The 17,264-nt window shown below is 50.7% G+C and overlaps 2 protein-coding genes across 3 annotated transcripts; both read right to left on the reverse strand.

The window, feature by feature from the left end:
* Positions 1–477: 477 nt before the first annotated feature.
* Positions 478–8,543, reverse strand: LOC128814158 (antigen-presenting glycoprotein CD1d-like). The gene is made up of 6 exons (XM_053989753.1): positions 7,841–8,543; positions 6,381–6,641; positions 5,538–5,822; positions 5,145–5,429; positions 4,925–5,021; positions 478–688 (listed from the first exon to the last, which is right to left on the reverse strand). The coding sequence occupies exons 1-6, from the start codon at positions 7,911–7,913 to the stop codon at positions 484–486; spliced, it is 1,206 nt and encodes a 401-aa protein (XP_053845728.1). The 5' UTR covers positions 7,914–8,543; the 3' UTR covers positions 478–483.
* A 3,098-nt stretch (positions 8,544–11,641) lies between these two features.
* LOC128813916 (T-cell surface glycoprotein CD1b-3-like) lies at positions 11,642–15,754 on the reverse strand. Of its 2 annotated transcripts, XM_053989374.1 has the most exons (7): positions 15,481–15,754; positions 13,992–14,129; positions 13,418–13,675; positions 12,978–13,259; positions 12,592–12,876; positions 12,387–12,483; positions 11,642–12,218 (listed from the first exon to the last, which is right to left on the reverse strand). In XM_053989374.1, the coding sequence occupies exons 2-7, from the start codon at positions 14,068–14,070 to the stop codon at positions 12,158–12,160; spliced, it is 1,062 nt and encodes a 353-aa protein (XP_053845349.1). In that variant the 5' UTR covers positions 14,071–14,129; positions 15,481–15,754; the 3' UTR covers positions 11,642–12,157. The 2 variants fall into 2 exon arrangements, with proteins under 2 accessions (XP_053845349.1, XP_053845350.1); XM_053989375.1 differs by lacking the exon at positions 13,992–14,129 and having other exon boundaries at positions 15,481–15,752.
* Positions 15,755–17,264: the final 1,510 nt, after the last annotated feature.

Below are 17,264 nucleotides of genomic sequence, written 5' to 3' on the forward strand. Positions count from 1 at the left end.
CTGTTTATCACAGCTATGAGGATTAACATGTAACATACTGTTGTTCAGTACAGTATGTATTTCTCTTTGGTTGAAGTCTTTATGCACAGATTGTCAAAATAAATTTTTTAAGAACCCCAAAATACAAAAAAAAAAAAACCCAAAATAAAAATCCACCCTGCCTAAAAACAAGTAGCTTGAAGGAAACAAGATCCTAATACCGAAAGGGAGCTGATATCTCCATCCTCAGGGACTCTGATTGTTGACTCAAGGTGACCTGTCATCTACAACAAAATTTCCAAGCAAAGAGCTGAATCAGCTGATGAATTAGCATAAATGCTCAGATCGCTCTGGCTGGCAGGAGAGGGAGAAATGAGAGAGGAAAAAGAGAGAGAGATATCTTCAGATTTCAGCTTTACTCTGGTATTCAAGTCCATCTGTGTTGCCCTCAAAATTACTAGAGCTACTACTGTTGCTACTAAGTTGCTAGAGCTACTACTGCTGTCAATTTTGCTTGCTGCCAGTTGAAATGCTGTTCTTCCCTTCACAGACAGCGATTGCTCTTGCCAACAGCATGAGAAATGAAAACCGACTTCCAGGTGGCAAACTGTCACCTCCCGTGGCAAGAGCCCTTGGTCCCAGACTTCCATGGCAGAACTGCTGTCTTCCCTCCATCTCTCTGCCATCCCACATGAAGCTGCCTTTAGGTCTGGGGAAAAATACCTTTAAAACATCAGCCACAACACACTTCCACAAGCACAGATTCACAGGAACTGCAGTCCCAGTACGGACCATTGTGAGTGGGTAGCAAAAGTGAAGCTGAAATAAGCTATAGTCATGGAAACATTCCAAGAGAGTTGTATGGACCATGGACATGGGTCTGAACTGCTGGAAGGTGATGTGGTGTATGGGGCTGAGTGATTCTAGCTGCCAGGTAAAATAAGCATGCTGCTAGTTCAGACACATGGGCTGAGCAGAAAAAAAAACCCAAAACAATACAAAACAACACAAAACAAAACCACCAGAGAAAAAGGGCTAAACTGAGGTAATAATAGTAATGGTAAAATAGTAATGGTAAAAAGGATTAATAGGATCCACAGGGATTCTTAGCCCTTCTTTCTCTGGTATGTGTGATGATTGTCTATTAAATTGCTGTGGCCTTGAACATAGAGTTTAAGAGCTTCTTATTTTACTTTCAGGAAAGCACAAGAGCAGTTAGGGGTCAAGGTGGCTGTAATAATTTGCTGGATGCTTTTAGCATGTTTACCCCAATTTCTATACTGGTGGGAGAAATAGGAAGAGTGTCTATTTAGTCACTATTAGAGAGAAATTATCTCTTGTCCAATTTTGAGATGATTATTAAAATTCAAAGCATGTTTACAGAAGCAAAAATCTGGAAAAAGTAATTTTGCAGCATGACTGAAACAGTTCCTGCATCCTTTCCTAGTCACTCAGTTCTGGGATCATGATGCAGACAGCTCATGGGAACAATAAGCATCAGCCCTGCAGCTCTTAGAGAGATTTCAAGAGGACAAGAAATAACAAAATAGAGAAGGCAATAAAGAGATGTGTAATTAGCCAAGGATGGGTGTGCTTCCAAAATTCAGGCCAGAATTTACTAAATTCAGATTATTTGTAGGAAACTTGCGACAGAGAGATGGCTCTCCTTATCTAAATATGTTTACTCCAAACAGGAAGTACCTTAGGAAGAATAATTTAGGTTTCTCTGTTATAAATTGTGGATGCAAAGGCACTTTTCACTGTGCTGAACTGCTGTGGAAAGCATGGAAGGAAAGGTGGTAATTCATTTTTGCAGACCAGTAAGAAGGTAGGCATTGCTGCAGAATGTGATGGAGAAATTGCTGAAGACAGAAAAGTTTAACAAGCATGTCTGGAGAAACTTGCATCAGGTGAAAAGCTTAACATCTTGCTGGCAGAGATCCACGTGGTATCTCTCCCATATGAGGAGGGGTCACCTACATCCTTCCAGGTGCTCTGAAAAACCATTTCAGGTTATTTGACCAGAGCATGCAAAATGAGGGAGGAGATTAACCCCTCTCCATTTGCTTTAGCTCTTTCTCTCTAAAATGGGGCTCCAAATATCCCATCTCTCCACAGGCCTGAAAAAAGATGCTGTGAAACCTGTGTTGTGTGCCATAACCAGAAGGATTTGGTAATTTTTAACAGTTATCATGGATGCAGGAAGTAAGACTTGAGTTGCCCACTAAAAGTGAAAAGAAGGTAATTTATTAACCACTTTGTCATGATTGCTCTTTGCTGCTTGGCTTGGATGAGCTGAAGGAAGTCTTGAAAGAACATTTATTCCAAGAAAGGTTACCAAAGCTGACAGTCTTTGTCTGCATTGTAACTTCCACTGGAACATTGAGAGAGGGATCTAGAATGTATATGCAGTCCTGGGATCAGGAGGTTTTTAATGGCTAATGCATTTTCTGCAGATGTACGAAGTGTCATCTGACATATGTATACTCCACATGGATCTTATTTCCCAGTAATTAGATAGGCTGCTGTGCTTCTTGGAAAGTATGTGCCTTGATTGGAAAGTATTGGGGTCTTCAATGCCTTTAAGGGGGAATAGAAAACTTGTATCTATAGCAGAGATATCACTGTTGTGGGGTTAATTAGGCATTAACAACTTACACGGGAAAGCATTTTCTGGGGATTAGTGATCATCTGGGAGAAACCAATGGCCTAAGAAACCCTGATTATTAGTGTATAGGCCTTGTTCTTACTCAAGGTCATCAGTAGGGCTGTAGGGTACAGCTGGATCAGAGTTTAAATATCTGTTCAAAGGCACCTTCTGGTCCTTGAGAAGTCTATCCCTGGTTTACAGCCAGCTGCGAATAAACTGGTACTGATAAGAAGGTTTTGAAAGCATTCAGAGATCATGTTTGAATGAGGGATAAAAGGTTCACAGATCAGGTAAGCTTTAATCTCTTCAGTTTATAATATTCATCAATTAATTTATTTTACAATAAAGGCTTTACCCTGGAGCTCATTAAAAACAGTTTTGATGGTGTCAGTCCCTAAAGATGATAGTACCTTGGTGTCTCAGATGTCTGCCTGGCATACCCACTAGCAAGAAATGTTTCTCAGAAGAAGTGGGAATTGCAGGATAACCCACCCAAACAGGGAGATTTTATTGCTTTGGTATGAAATTTGGAAGTTTAAATTTTCAGGAATTTTATATACACACTTTGTATTCATACACATAGGTATGTGCATACAGAAAGAGAGAAAGAGAGAAATGATGTGATGACAATGAGGTCCACAGAGCTCTAATCATTCTGGACCTAGTGGTTGGATTATTTCACCATGTCATGTCTCTCTGGCTCCCCAAGACAGGCGATGGAGCATGGCTTTGGGTTTTTAGGCAGGCCTGACAATTGCAAACATCTTCCTGGTTTTTTGCCTTTATCTTGAAATCTGGAGCTGAGGCGAGAAACGCCTTGGGTTCATCCCCGGCTCTTCAGTGTTGGGGATGACTGAGGGCTGGATGTGGGGACATGTGGAATCGGCGGGAAGCCACAGCGAGTGCTTGGAAGCACAGGCCCGGCTTTGGATAGGGCCAAGGGCAGGGACTGGGGGTCCGGGTCAGCCCCATCAGCCCACCGTGCTTGCCCCACGCCCACCCGGTGACCAGTGAGGTAGGAGGAGCACGAATGGCAATGACGAACGGGCTGTGGCATAGCCAATGGAAGCGTGAGGCAGGTGGAGCAGCGGCGCCGGGGATCTACCGGGCACCAGGTGACGTCAGGTGCAGTACAGGTCACCATAGGCAGCTCGCTCTGGCACTGTCTGGCAGGGACCTTGCTGGCTCCAGGCAACTGAGCAGAGATGGTGCCCAAGCAGCCTGTGGTGAAGACCATGGGGAAGCAGCTGTCCTGCAGCAGCCCTTGAAGGTCCACACCTGCAGAAATCCACCTGCAGCGTTTGGAGGAGTCCAATGCCGGAGAAGGTGGGTGTGCCTGAGAGAGACTGTGACCCTATGGAGACACTGTCCTGGAGCAGGTTCTTGGAAGAACTTGTGACCCTGAGGGGAATCCACACTGGAGCAGCCCATTCCTGAAGGAGTGACCCCATAGAAAGGACCCATGCTGGAGCAGTTTGTGAAGAACTGCAGCCCATGGAAAAGACTTATGCTGGAGACATTTCTGGAAGACTGTCTCCTGTAAGGGGACTCCACACTGGAGCAGAGTGAGGAGGAAGAAGCAATAGACAATACAAAATGAACTGATGACAATCCTCATTCCACATCCTGCTGTGGGGTGTGTTGCTCAGAGTCTCCCAGAGCCTCAGCATGGCTCTTTCATGGCTGTCAGGCATAGTGGAAGGGTGACAATCCCCCATCCTTCCAGCTTTTACAGAGACAGAAGGCAAGCATGGGGGCAGGAGTCAGATGTGGAGGAGATCCTGATCTAAAACCATTCTGGACTGAGGGTGAGATCAGCCCTGGAGGTGGAGCAGTTCAATGTGCTCAAAATGTGTCAGGGATGTCAGCGGGGTTACTTGGTTCCTCCTTTCCCTTCTCTCCCCAGTGAAAGAGCTCACACCTCTCAATCTCTCCCTGATTTGTGGCCTGCTCCATCCCACATCTCACTCAGCAACCCCACCATGGTTTGGCCTCGGGCTGTAACTGCCCTGTCAGGAACATACACTGGTCATGGAGAGATGTGGGAGGCTGTCAGAGGAAGGGCTTCTCCTAACATGCCAGGTGGAGACCAACCAGAGCCCAGGAAAAGGAAGAGTCTCTGGCTGCAATATGGAATCTCTGTAGTGTGCTGAAGGGTTTCCTGAGAAAATCTCCTGAGGGGGAAGAAGGGTGAGAGACACAGGAGCCATATGTAGCAGAGGAAGTTTGTAGCTGTTTAATGCAGTGGTTTTCCAGAACAAAACCTTACAGCAGGTGATGGAAGGGAGAGCTCACCTGCACTTCCTCCACCAAAAGCCCCCAGCAAAGGCTGTGGCCACAAGAAGCAGTACTGCAATGATGATGCTGATGGTTGGAGCTGTGCTGCGGTTTTCTGGGACAGGGAGAGAAGAGGGCGACTGTGTGAGGGTGGCAGTGCCAGTCAGGAGCTGCCCCTCACAGGGCCAGTGGCTGCTATCTGCAGCCTACACCCCCATCCCCCATGGGTGGCACCTACCCCATGGGATGAGAAGGCTGCGGGTGCCCAGGCTGTGGTGGCGCACACGGCAGACATAGCTGTGCCCATCATGGGGGACCACGGCCAGGACGCTGCGGAGCTGGTAGGTGAGGTCAGCGTTGGGCAGGATGGTGCTGGTGCTGAGCGCTGGGCCTGGAGGCACCTCCTGGCCATCCCGCAGCCAAGCCACGCTGATGGGACGGGGATAGAAGCCAGTGACATGGCAAACAAGCAGCAGCTGGTCTAGGCTGGGGGTGCGGGCGAAGATCGTGGCCACAGGCAGCTCTGGGGAATGAGAGCAAAGGGATGGGATAAGCACTCGTGGGGCACGTCTGGGCCCCAGTGGGGGGGGGGGGCTTTGGGGTTGCTGTGGCAGAGTCAGTGTGGTCTCACCTTGTCTCTCTAGAATTTCCTTCCCATACCTCTTCAGGGTGAGGAAGTTGCTCTGGCATATCCAGATAGAGAGAAGGTACCCCAGGAGTATTCTGAGAGACTTCTGCCTGTTGAGGCTCTTGCTGACCAGTTCTGCCACCTGGGATGGCTGCCGGGCCTCCCAGCCCTGTTTATCTACCTGAAAAGCTATGAGGTCTCTGCTGTCCCAGCCAACATTCAGGAAGCCCTGGCTTGTTGTATTGGGGTACAGCACACAGCCTGCACGGAACTGAACCACCAATGGGTCTGTCAATGGCAAAGCAAATGGAGAGGCCCCATGAGTGTGTGAAACGTGGGTGGCATGAGGTGGGATGTGTCTGAGAGTACATACAGGGATGCAGTGGAAAGCAGGGTGCAATGGGCAGTAGGGGGTAAGGCCATGCTTTAGGAGACCCCAGACACCCTGCAAGCCCTTAGGCCCCTTGGAAGAATGGAGTGGATACTGGTGTGGGGTGCTTGCTTAAAAATAATTCTGTCCCCCAAGGTATTTGCCCCCCCAGTTTTCTCTTTCATGATCTTTGCTGTGTCAGTCCTTCAGCTCCAGTAAATTTGATGGCAGCTCCCTGACATACAGAGGGGTTCCTTGTGCCAGATGGCAGAAGCCCCAAGGGGTATTTTTGGTCTGCTGCCCTACCCACTCCTGCTAGTCATATGCCTCAGTAGGTGCAGTGTTTCAGGAGCTGTTGCACCGTGTGAGACTGCCCCCCACCCCCCCCCCCAGTTGCCATCCTGGTGGGGAGGAGGCCACAGCCAAAACCTGGGGAGAAGGACTAGGGCTCTGGCTGGGCTCGTTTCTGTACTCACAGTGCTGTTTTGTCTGCTGAACTGTGTCATGCACAAATCGGATCATATTGCGCAGAGCAATTTTGTACTGGGACATAATCTTTTCCCCATTGTCTTCAGCTGCAGCCTGGCTGACCCAGGGCCAGTGGAAGTGGATGCTCCAGTTGGCCGGATCCAGTGCTAAGATGGCTATGTCCCCTACAAGTGCCACACATGACACCTCAGCAGAGCTGATGTTGGCAAAGACGCTAGTCAGGAGGTACTGGATAACCTGTGGCTGTGCTAGAAGAGAGGATGGAGAAAGGAAAGGGTACAGGAAGGAGATGAGTGGAGGTGCTAAAGGGGAAACACGAAGTGGAGGTGCTGGAGGGGGAACAGGGGATTCAGACTAGATAATAGGAAAGAAATTTTTTAAGTGAGGGGTAGTGAGACACTGGTACATGTTACCCAGATATATGGTGGATGTCCCATCCCTGGATACATTCAAGGCCAGGTTGTTGGGGCTCTGAGCAGGGAAGGTGTCCCTGCCCATGGCAGAAGGGTTGGACTAAATGGCCTTTAAAGGTTCTTTTCACCCCAAATCACTCTGCGCCTCTATGATTCTATGCTCTTCATCCTGCTCAGGGTTGCTTTCCTGTCTGAACTTCCTCTGACTTCACTGCTCTTTTTCCTTCTCTATTTTACTTTCAGCAAAGTGGTTGTTTCCTGCAGAGGATTTTAGGCATTTTGTCCCCTCCCTTCCATGCCCCCCTCCTGGCCACAGATGCTGTCTGACTGTGCAGAGCAGATGAAGGGGCACCTTGCTGCTCGTTTGGGGTGATGTTTCCCCTCAGGAGAAGCACCTGTGCCAGGACCTGTATCTGCCAAAGATCTGGACACAGTACAGAGGATATGGAGGATGGTTCATAGGAAAGGGTATTTTGTCCAGGTTTGGGGCTACCTGATAGGGCCAAGACATCAGCCCAGCCCAGAGATCAGTCCTGACTTTCTGTGTCTGATGCTGCCTGCCCCGGAAGCATAAGGTCTCACAGGGTTGTGGTAAAACTCTCTGTGTGACAGCAGTGCCCAAAAAACCCTCTAGCAGGTGCAGCTCCCTAACGAACGAGAGGCTGCTGGAAGAGGCCCTCAGCACCATGTGGAGCTGAGATCTGCCTGGCACCCATGGGCTCCCTGCAGGGGAAGGACATCTTGCAGAGTAACTCAGCACCCAAGGCCTGGCTGGGGACCACTGTTGTCTCTTCTGCTTGTGTGCCCAAGGCTCTGTCTTGGAGCTGGTGAGGCAGGAACAGAGAGGGTGGGCAGGGACAAAGCATGTTTGAGTGGTGCACAATGGGAGGTGGCCCTCTGATGCTGGGAATCATCCACACCCCCATATGGCACAGTAGCCTGGCCATGCCTCCCCTGGGCAGAACTTGTGGGGTCCTCTGACAGGGTGAGGGAGGGGGTAAGAGCGGTTGAGGTGAGCCAGGGCTCCCACTTACCCTCTGAGTCTGCCCACATCCCAGGGAGCAGGATCGGGAGAAAGAGGAAGAGGAGGAGATGAGGGGGCTGCATGGTGCATGCAGCAACGCTGCAGAAGCAGCAGCAGTGACTGTGGGAGGAGGAAGAACTTGTGGGAACCTAAGCTTTCAACCCAGCCCAGCAGTCACTGGGGTGGCTTTCCACCAATTGGAGAATCAATGTATCAAGGGAGGGGCTCAGAGGTCTCAAGCTGAAGGCTGAAGGCTGGAAGGTGTGTGATGGACAAAAGCTGAAATAAGGTCTTGAGCACGAAGTAGCCTGACAGGCTGGGGCTGCGAAAAGCCCAGCCAGAAGGAGAAGGCAGGGAAAGAGAGACCCAGGAAACAGCACTAGGAAAAAATATATTCAAGCATCTAAGCTGGGTTTTCCTGACTCCCCCTCCCCACCAATATTACATTGTCCTATCCCTGTACTTGTGGGATGCATCAGTGTTGTAGTGCATGGCTACGCAAACGGAGCAAAAAGCTTTGTGAACTTAGAGTTTGGAATTTCTGTTTCCTAAACCTAAAGTTGGAGTTTCTATTCTGTATTTTTACGTGTATTTACCCATCCCCCTGAAGCTATTCCCATTGGATTTAACCTATAATGTATTCATACTGGGCATTGTTCTATTGGTTTCACCTTATCTCTTATTTTCCCCTAAAAAACCTGTAACTCAACCCCAGACCGTCGTCACTTGTATGTGCTGCGTTTGAGCAAATACAACCTACTTCGGACTGCACAACAAGTGTCCAATCTCTTGAGTCTCTTTATCCCGGTCATGATCGCGCTCTCTAAACAGCTCTGTCTGTATCAAACGAACCCCAAAGCTGCTTGTCGCTTCTATCCGGCTGCTCCCGGAAGCGCCTGGCCAGCGCCCCGGGAAAAGGGAACCGGGCGGAAACAAAGAAGTCGGAGAGAGAAAGCGACACATCAGCACCAATGCAGGTGACAATGGCTTTTGGATTTCAGACCTGACTGGAGAAAGATGGTTGCTGTCTTCTCAACCCCTACATAGGGAGAAGGGATACCCAGCCTCCCACTCCTGGCACCTCCAGCCCAGGCTGCTCCTGCATCACTTGCCTAATTCTGGGGAGGAGGCAACAAGCTGTTCCACCTAGACCAAAGCTGTAGGACACTGCTGGGGAGCCCCAGCTCTGCTATAAACACCTGGGGATAGGCCTAGCAACTCCCCTTTCCTTCCCACCAGCTTTGATGAGGAATCTGTTCCCCCTCCCCAAGAGCCCCTTGTGCATGGGAACAGAAATGGTGGGAGCCATCCCCCTGCTCTGTCCCCACTGGCACTGGTGTCCAGTGCTAGAGGGATCATGGGGTGACCAGAGTCAGCCTCTCCCCACAGAGTTCCCAGTCGACTGCTCCTCCCCAGCTCCTCCCTTCAACATGCAGTTTCTATTCCCCTTTTATGGGTAGTGCCTACACTGGGGGCGAAGGCAGAACCAAAACCACAAGCAAGGGCAAGTTTGAGGGGTGCACCTCGATAGCGTCCAAACACTGAATACTTTTGTTTCCATGGAGTTGTCCCAGAGAGAAGTAGGGATGCTGTGACAGGCTGGTAGGCCCAGAAATTACACCAACTTCCCCAATAGCATGATGCAGGGGATGTCCAGCTATGCCACCACAAGGTCCACATACCTTCCACTATTCTTAGACCCAGAGGAGACTGTTTGGTTGTCAGGATGGCAAAGCGCAGCCATGGGGCAGCCAGGGAGGGAAGAGACAAAGGGGCTTTTGTCTCTGCAGTCCTGTGAGGTGATCACTTGTCCCCATGGTCTCCCCTGAGATGACTGCTGGTCACTTATGCTGAGCAGCTGAGATGCCATTTGCAGCCCTCTGTCCTGTACAGCCTTCCCTCCTGTGAGTTGTCCGAGTTGCTCATAGGACAGGAGCAGGCATCTGGCTTGTGTGGGTGGTCACAATGTGTTCAGCCCCCTTGAAAGTTCCTCCAGATGTCTCCCACTGCCTCAGTGGGTCTGCTTTAAAGTTCTGCCTTAACCCATCCACTTCTCTGTTGAATGTACTTCTCATGTTTGGAGGGTTTTTTTCACTTCCTTTTTTGCTCACAACTTCTTCTTCCTTCATTTTGTCACTTCTCTGGTCTGAAAATGACCCAAGGAGACAGAGGGCTGTTGGTCCACACAGACCATTGGTCCTCAGAGTCCTCTCAAGTGACCATGGTCCTCAGAGTCACCCCCAGGTTACCAGTGGTCCCCACACTTTCCTCAGGTGACATTGGTCCTTACAGTCCTCTCAAGTGGTTATTGGTCCTCACTTCCCCCCTGCCCTAGAGCACTATAGGATTTTGAAGCCACTTTGAGGCCACTGGTCCTCAAAGACCCCAGAGGTGACATTGGTCCTTGCAATCTCCCCTGAGGTGAAGTCTGTAACGCCCCCCAAGCTGTGCCTGAGTGAGTTAGTGGAGTGGACAGGGAAGCAGTGCCTCTGGGTGCCATACTGGGTGGGTGGGTGAGCAGCAGTGACTGCTGCACTGGGCTGTGATGAGGTGCCTTAAGAACCCTCTAAAAATGCCTGAGTGGGGTGTGTTATTGTCAGGTCTCTTAAGGGATGTGAGCAAACACTTGCAGACACCCCCCGGTATAAGGTGTTTGTGGGTATGGTACTATAGGGTATCTTGTGAGGTCATTCACATGAACAACTTTCCTCAATAGGTTTCCTCACTGGCTGCACCTATCTCCAGGTCTGCCCAGTACTGTGAGTGCTGCACGATGTTCCACTCTGCTTGGGAGAGGAATTGCCCCATTTGCCCTGTGGGTGCCAAGGCTGCAGGGCAGCATGCCTGTCGCCCTGGTTATCAAGAATTTTCTAAAGCCTTCTGAGTTTACATTCTTGTAGAGAACTTTCTCACACAACTTTCTGTAAACAACCTGTTGTTTTGCATTCTTTCATAGAGGCGGAGAAATTTGATGTACAGGTAGTTTGTCCAGTGTCGTTGGAGAGGTGGCACGTTCACCCTCCAATCCACTGGCATCTTTTGAGAACTATAAAAGATTGGAGTCAGAAAAAATAAATTAGTCTCTTCATCGTGACCAAGGCTGTGGTGCGTCATTTTTGCTTGTGTCATCTGGTGACACATGCCCACACCTAAGTGTTTCATCTGCCTGTCCCAAGTCAGCGGGGGCTGGGAGAGGCTTGGTGTCACTCCTCTTGCAGTGAGGATCTTGAGCCCTGTGATGCCAGCAGGTGACTCTGGCTGCTAGGGAAATGCAGTTCTTACACCAGCATTGTGGTTTCCAGGTTCTGTCCAAGGGAGAACAAACACCATTGGATTTGTGCTGGATATGGCCACAAGCCAGCCAGGTTTTCTGGCTTGCCATGGCTGCCAGACTTATCCTGGGAAACTGCAGGAAGTTGTCCAGTGAAACCAAACCTTTTGAAACTACATGTTCAAGTTGATTGGGAGCATGAACTACATGCCTTCCTGTGTGTGTGTGAACTCTGCTATCTTTCATGGGACATGCGCTACTTTTTTTTCCTTTATTGGGTGCCTTGGGGTCACTTTACCCCCATGTGCACAGTTACTTATTTCCATGCAATATGTGAGAACATGTTCATATATGCATTGGCACATCTGTACTGTTTTTCCCCCATGCCTTGGTGCTTCCTGCAATTAGTGCTAATAATTCAGTGGTGTTTCAACTTGCATACATGGCTGATCAAAATCTCTCCAAGACCATTCAACTGCTAAGGAAAGGCACATTATCTTAGTGAAAATATGAATTCTTTATTTTCATTTCATACACATATGCATCTCCCACACATTACAGCAGAATTTCAGTGCTTTGTAAAGACATTTCTGGTCAGGTTCTGTTAGTCTGTGTGGAACAGTTCAGTCTCAGCACAAATATTTCTGGAATATGGTTAATAAAGGTAATTTTTAGGAAAAAAAAAAGCAGAAAGTGACAGTAGGAGGGGACAGCTTTCCACCTTCTGACAAAAGTGTTACTGAAGCAGAACCAGGAGAATTTGCCATTGAGCATTGAGGTGCCTTACAGCTTCAGTGGGTGGACTGGCCAGTGCCACAAGCTAAGAGATGATCGTGTGTAACAAGTGAGGAGGTCGCAGATGTGCACTTGCATCTGTTTAGAAAATCCAAATGAGTCAAAAGCTCAGATTTCTCTTGCCAGGTTTCTCTTGTGCATCTCTGAGTCAAGTTAGTCTTGCAATTGGAAATGGCCAGAACTTAGGTGAAGCAGAAAAATGTAATTCTTGTTACTGTGCAGGCAGTGGGAGGGAATGGGGACTGTTGGTTCTCTTCTGAGCTAAGCTTCTTTGCTCAGGATGGAGTTTCTGGACTCTGATTCCTCCATCTGCTGGTGCTTTCTGAAATGAGAGGGGGATAGCTGGATGCTCCATGGCAGAGACCTTGTAGGAGTGCAGACAGCATCTGCCAGGGCCCAAGCAAGAGCTTTGCTGCTCAGTGCAGAAATCCCCATGGCATTTCTTTCCCTCCTCTCTCACTGCCACTCCACAGGGCAGAGAGGGACTGACCTTTGTCTCCACACCCAAAGCACCAACATGGCAGCTACAGCAATGGCAGCAAGCAGCCCGGCCATGAGACCTGTGATCAGCACCACTTCTGAGTTCCCTGGGAAACATAAGGAGAAGCTGCCATGAACTTTCTGGGGTTTGCTCCATCTTGTGGGGCATGGTGGCTCAGGACCCCCATCCCCCATCCCCCATGGGTGGCACCTACCCCATGGGATGAGAAGGCTGCGGGTGCCCAGGCTGTGGTGGCGCACACGGCAGACATAGCTGTGCCCATCATGGGGGACCACGGCCAGGACGCTGCGGAGCTGGTAGGTGAGGTCAGCGTTGGGCAGGATGGTGCTGGTGCTGAGCGCTGGGCCTGGAGGCACCTCCTGGCCATCCCGCAGCCAAGCCACGCTGATGGGACGGGGATAGAAGCCAGTGACATGGCAAACAAGCAGCAGCTGGTCTAGGCTGGGGGTGCGGGCGAAGACCGTGGCCACAGGCAGCTCTGGGGAATGAGAGCAAAGGGATGGGATAAGCACTCGTGGGGCACGTCTGGGCCCCAGTGGGGGGGGGGGGGCTTTGGGGTGCAGGGTCAGGTGGTCTCACCTTGTCTCTCCAGAGCTGCCCTCCCATAGTGCAGGAGCACCTCCATGTCATCGACACAGGTATCATTAAAGAGAATTTCCACCAGCTCACTGAAGGCAGTGTAGTTCTGGAGAAATGACTGGACATACCGTGACAACTCGGTGTCCTGGGAGAGGGTCCAGGTGATATTCTTTGTGTCAAAGCTGAGGAAATCCTGACCATTGTAACCCACATAGCCAAAGGCCCGGGAGGTTCTGTTGGGGTACAGCACGCAGCCTGCCGTGCACTGAACAACAAAGGGGTCTGGTGGGGTAGAGAGGAGACAGAGGTTGCGTTAGGGGCTGGGATTGCCTTCCTGCAGACATAGTCAGTGTCTCCTATACAGCACCAGCACTATCAGATCCTTCCCCACTTCCCAGCTGCGTTTCAGAAAGGGGGTGCAGTGAAGACTGAGTACTCACAGGGGATGTCCCTTTGCATGGCCCCTTCATTGATCAGATGGTTGAACTGCTGCAAATAGATCTTAATCAGGTTTTCAATGGTGTCCCAGTCAGCACGGGGCAGGGCTGGACGCACCCAGGGCTGGCAGAAGCGGATGGACCATGTGTGTTTATCAAGAGAACCAAGTTCGATGTCTTCTAGCAAGCCCAGCCCCTCCATGTCCACAAATGAGGTGTTTTGGAAGGTGGTGGTCTGCAGCAGCCGGATAGTGAAGGACCCTACATGAGACAAGGGTTGACAGGGAGGAAATGGGACTGGGAGAAGAGGGCTGAGGAAAGTGGAGGAGCTGAAGGATGGGTCCTTGATGTTACAGAGATCTGTGGGTCCCCCATAAGCCTCTTACAGCGTTTACAGCCCCAGTTCCCATCTCCTGCACCCACCTGGGGTGGCTGCATCCCTGCTGGAGAGGAGGTGTGGAGCCAGGGGACAAGGAGGAGTGAGGAAGCAAGTGTCCAAGGTGGGTAGGAAGCAGGAAGCCTCTCCCCTATGGAGTTCCATGGAGGTAGATGTGTATGAGCCCGGGGTCCCACTTACCCTCCAGGTTTGCCCATGTCCCAGAGAGGAGGAAGAGATGGAGCAGGAGGGAGAGAAGGTAGCAGCAAGGGGACTGCATGGTTCCAGCAGTGAGGCCCAGAGTGTGCAGCAGTCAGTCCAGCAAGCAGGAAGAATAGACTGTTGAGAGATGTGGCCTCAGATGTCTCCTCAGGCTGGCTCTGCCCAGGCAGCTCTGCTGGTGCTAATGGCCCTGGCAGCCAATGGGGCTGGCACTGAGGTTTAGGGGAGGGCTTTGAGGTTCCCACTTGGAGTGAACTGGGGCTTCCTGATTATGGCTGTGAGTGCTGGGGGAATTTGATTGTGAGCAAGGTTGTTCCATTGCATGCAGGAGCGGTCCCTCATGGCTGCAGCAGCACCTTGAAAATTAGGGTGATTTGGGTGAACTGAGTCCTCTGTTCTACCCCACTTTCAGGTCAGTGTGTCTCTTGGCCATGTGCTGTATCCATTGCCCTGATAGGAATATCCCTTACTTGTGCCTGGCATATCTGGTCCTGCATAGAACAGACATTGTCACCTGCTTTGCACTGCCAGATGGGTTCACAACATGGCTGTTTTTCCCACAGGGCAGGCAAGCCCTATTCCAACCACAGGGCCTCATGCCTGGGGTCTCTGTGCCCCAAGGCTGTGCACTGGTCCCCTGCCTCTTTGTCAGCTCCCAACCATCCCACAGCCAGGCCACTCTGATGGGCCACAGGTATGTAAGCCAGTGATGTGGCAAACCTGCAGGAGAGCTGGGCTATGGCCTTGGAAAGCTCTGAGGGATAAGAGAGTGAAGGAGAAAAGTTGATGGTAATATCCCTTGACCCCTCAGCACTGCTGGTCTCATCCTGGGGAAGGGACTTCCCAGAGTTGAGGTGATGAGCACTTCCAGCCTGGACCACAGCTGTGAGGTCAGGGATGGCTGAAGAAGCAGTTCTCCAGGAGCTCTTCTTGGTGTGCAAGAAGTGAAGGGACTAGAGCAGCTATAGTGTGGTGGTCCCCAAGGGGAGACTGGAAAGGACTGTTTCCCACTGACAGTCATCAGACTCCTGGAGCAGTGGCAGTTGGCTGGACAGGATCTTCAAGCTGGGACGGGGGTGGGACCCCACCATCAAGCCCATTCCAGGGGTTGTAGTGGATATGCAGCTTCCCCCTTTCCACAGAGCTCTATCCAATGCCATGGGGCCTGGGAGCTGCCTCTCTTGTTTCCCTGCACCCTACAGTGTAGAGGAGCCTGAACTCTGCCCTAAACTCCCTGTCAGGGGAGGGTCTGAGGATCAGCTGCAGCCTGGCAACTCCCCTTTCCTTCCTACCAGCTTTGGTGAGGAATCCAGTCCCCCTCTCCAAGAGTCCCCTGTGCATGGGAACAGAAATGGTGGGAGCCATCCCTCTGCTCTGTCCAAATTGGCAGCAGTGTCCAGTGCTGCAGGGACAATGTGGTGACCAGAGTCAGCCTCACCCCGCAATGTCCTCTATCCATTGCTCCTACCTCACATGCAGTTTCTCTCCCCCTTTCCTAGGGGTGTCCAACGTCGAGGGCGAAGGCAAAACTCAAACCACAGCCAAGGGGAAGTCTGAGGTGGGGTGTCCTGATAACAACCAAACACAGCAGAGGTATCCATGTTGGTATGTGACTCTTACAAGCATAACTGGGACGAGGTGTCACCACTCCATGTCACCATTTTTTGGTGTCTCCAGCTGTAGGGACATGGGGAAGGCCCATATGGGGCTGCTGCAGGATGAGCTCCAGCACCCTATGACACACTGAGTCAGATATGGGGACAAAAGGACACCGAACCCCTTCCCTTCCATGGAGCTGTCCCAGAGAGAAGTAGGGATGCTGTGACAGCCTGGTAGGCCCAGAAATTACACCAACTTCCCCAACAGCATGACGCAGCGGATGTCCACCACAAGGTCCACATCCTTCTCACTAGTCCTAGACCCAGTGGAGACTGTTCAGCTGTAAGGATGGCAAAGTGCAGCCATGGGGCAGCCAGGGAGGGAAGAGACAAAGGGGCTTTTGTCTCTGCAGTCCTGTGAGGTGATCACTTGTCCCCATGGTCTCCCCTGAAACGACTGCTGGTCACTTCTTGCTGAGCAGCTGAGATGCCATTTGCAGCCCTCTGTCCTGTGCAGGTGCATGTGACAAAACTCAAATAACATGCAGCCCCCGGTAGATCAAAAGGAGTACACAATCCACTTCTACCTACTCATATTTCATTTCTACTTACTGGTGGAAATAATCACTAGATACAAAATTGCTAAATCCCACAAACTCCACAGAACCAAAGACAAACCCAAAATAGAGGGGTACTCCCCCCTTTCAAGTTGGCATCTGCCACAGGCAACCATGTTTAAGGAGACAAAGGGAAAATACAGTTAGCCTTCCTACTTATGTCTCCATCAGCAAAGGCAGCTGGCACATTCCAGCAGGTGATACTCAGCAAACAGCTAGAACTCATGGAGAGACTTTGCCTTCGTTGTGGCAGAGATCAGCAAGGCAAAGCAAGGCAAAGCAAAGCAGCTGGGCTGGGGTGACCTTTTTGGCTCAGCTGGGCACTGCTGGCAAGCTATGGGCAACTCAGACTGGAGCAGGGCCACTCTGTTCTTTCTGGCACAGTGTTGCTGACAGGCACTCCTAGAATTTGCCTTGAAGCAGGCCAAGATGTAAAAGAGGAACAAAAGGGAGGGGGAAAAAGAAAAACCAGCAGAAAAACCCCAAAGATTCTGCCTTGAGCAAAGATAACAAGGCAAGAGGGGTCTGCCTGAGAGACCCCTGACTTTGAAAAGGAACCCCAGCAACCCCTGTCCATTGCGTGTCAACTTCCATCCATGACACTGGATCATAAAGAGACAGTAACAAGTTTGGGCACAGAAAGATATGGACTACAATAACATCTTGGGTTACCCAGGACACATGCTTATTTGAAGTAGGCCCATCTTCCTTCCTGCCCTTTCCCAAGCTCTGCTTTCCCTCAGACTTCTCTCCTCCTTCTCATTACAGCTGCAAGTCACACTTGATGCCACTAGCCAAGTGCAGGGTATAGGGTCTGTGTACAGTGTGGGCTCTTGCTTTGCCTGCGCTCCCACCTGGCTTCTCTGCAGATTGCAGTCCCTTCAGGGGTGGAAGGGGGTGGCCCTGGCTGGCAGGTGACCCCCCATCCTGCTGCCCAATCCCACTCCCTCAGGAGGCAGGGGAGAGAGTCACAAAAACAAATGTGAGAAAACGCTCACATGGGTCAAGACACAGACAGTTTAACAACGGAAAGAAAC

The sequence above is a fragment of the Vidua macroura genome, chromosome 13, assembly GCF_024509145.1.
Source record: "Vidua macroura isolate BioBank_ID:100142 chromosome 13, ASM2450914v1, whole genome shotgun sequence".
Lineage (NCBI taxonomy): Eukaryota > Metazoa > Chordata > Aves > Passeriformes > Viduidae > Vidua > Vidua macroura.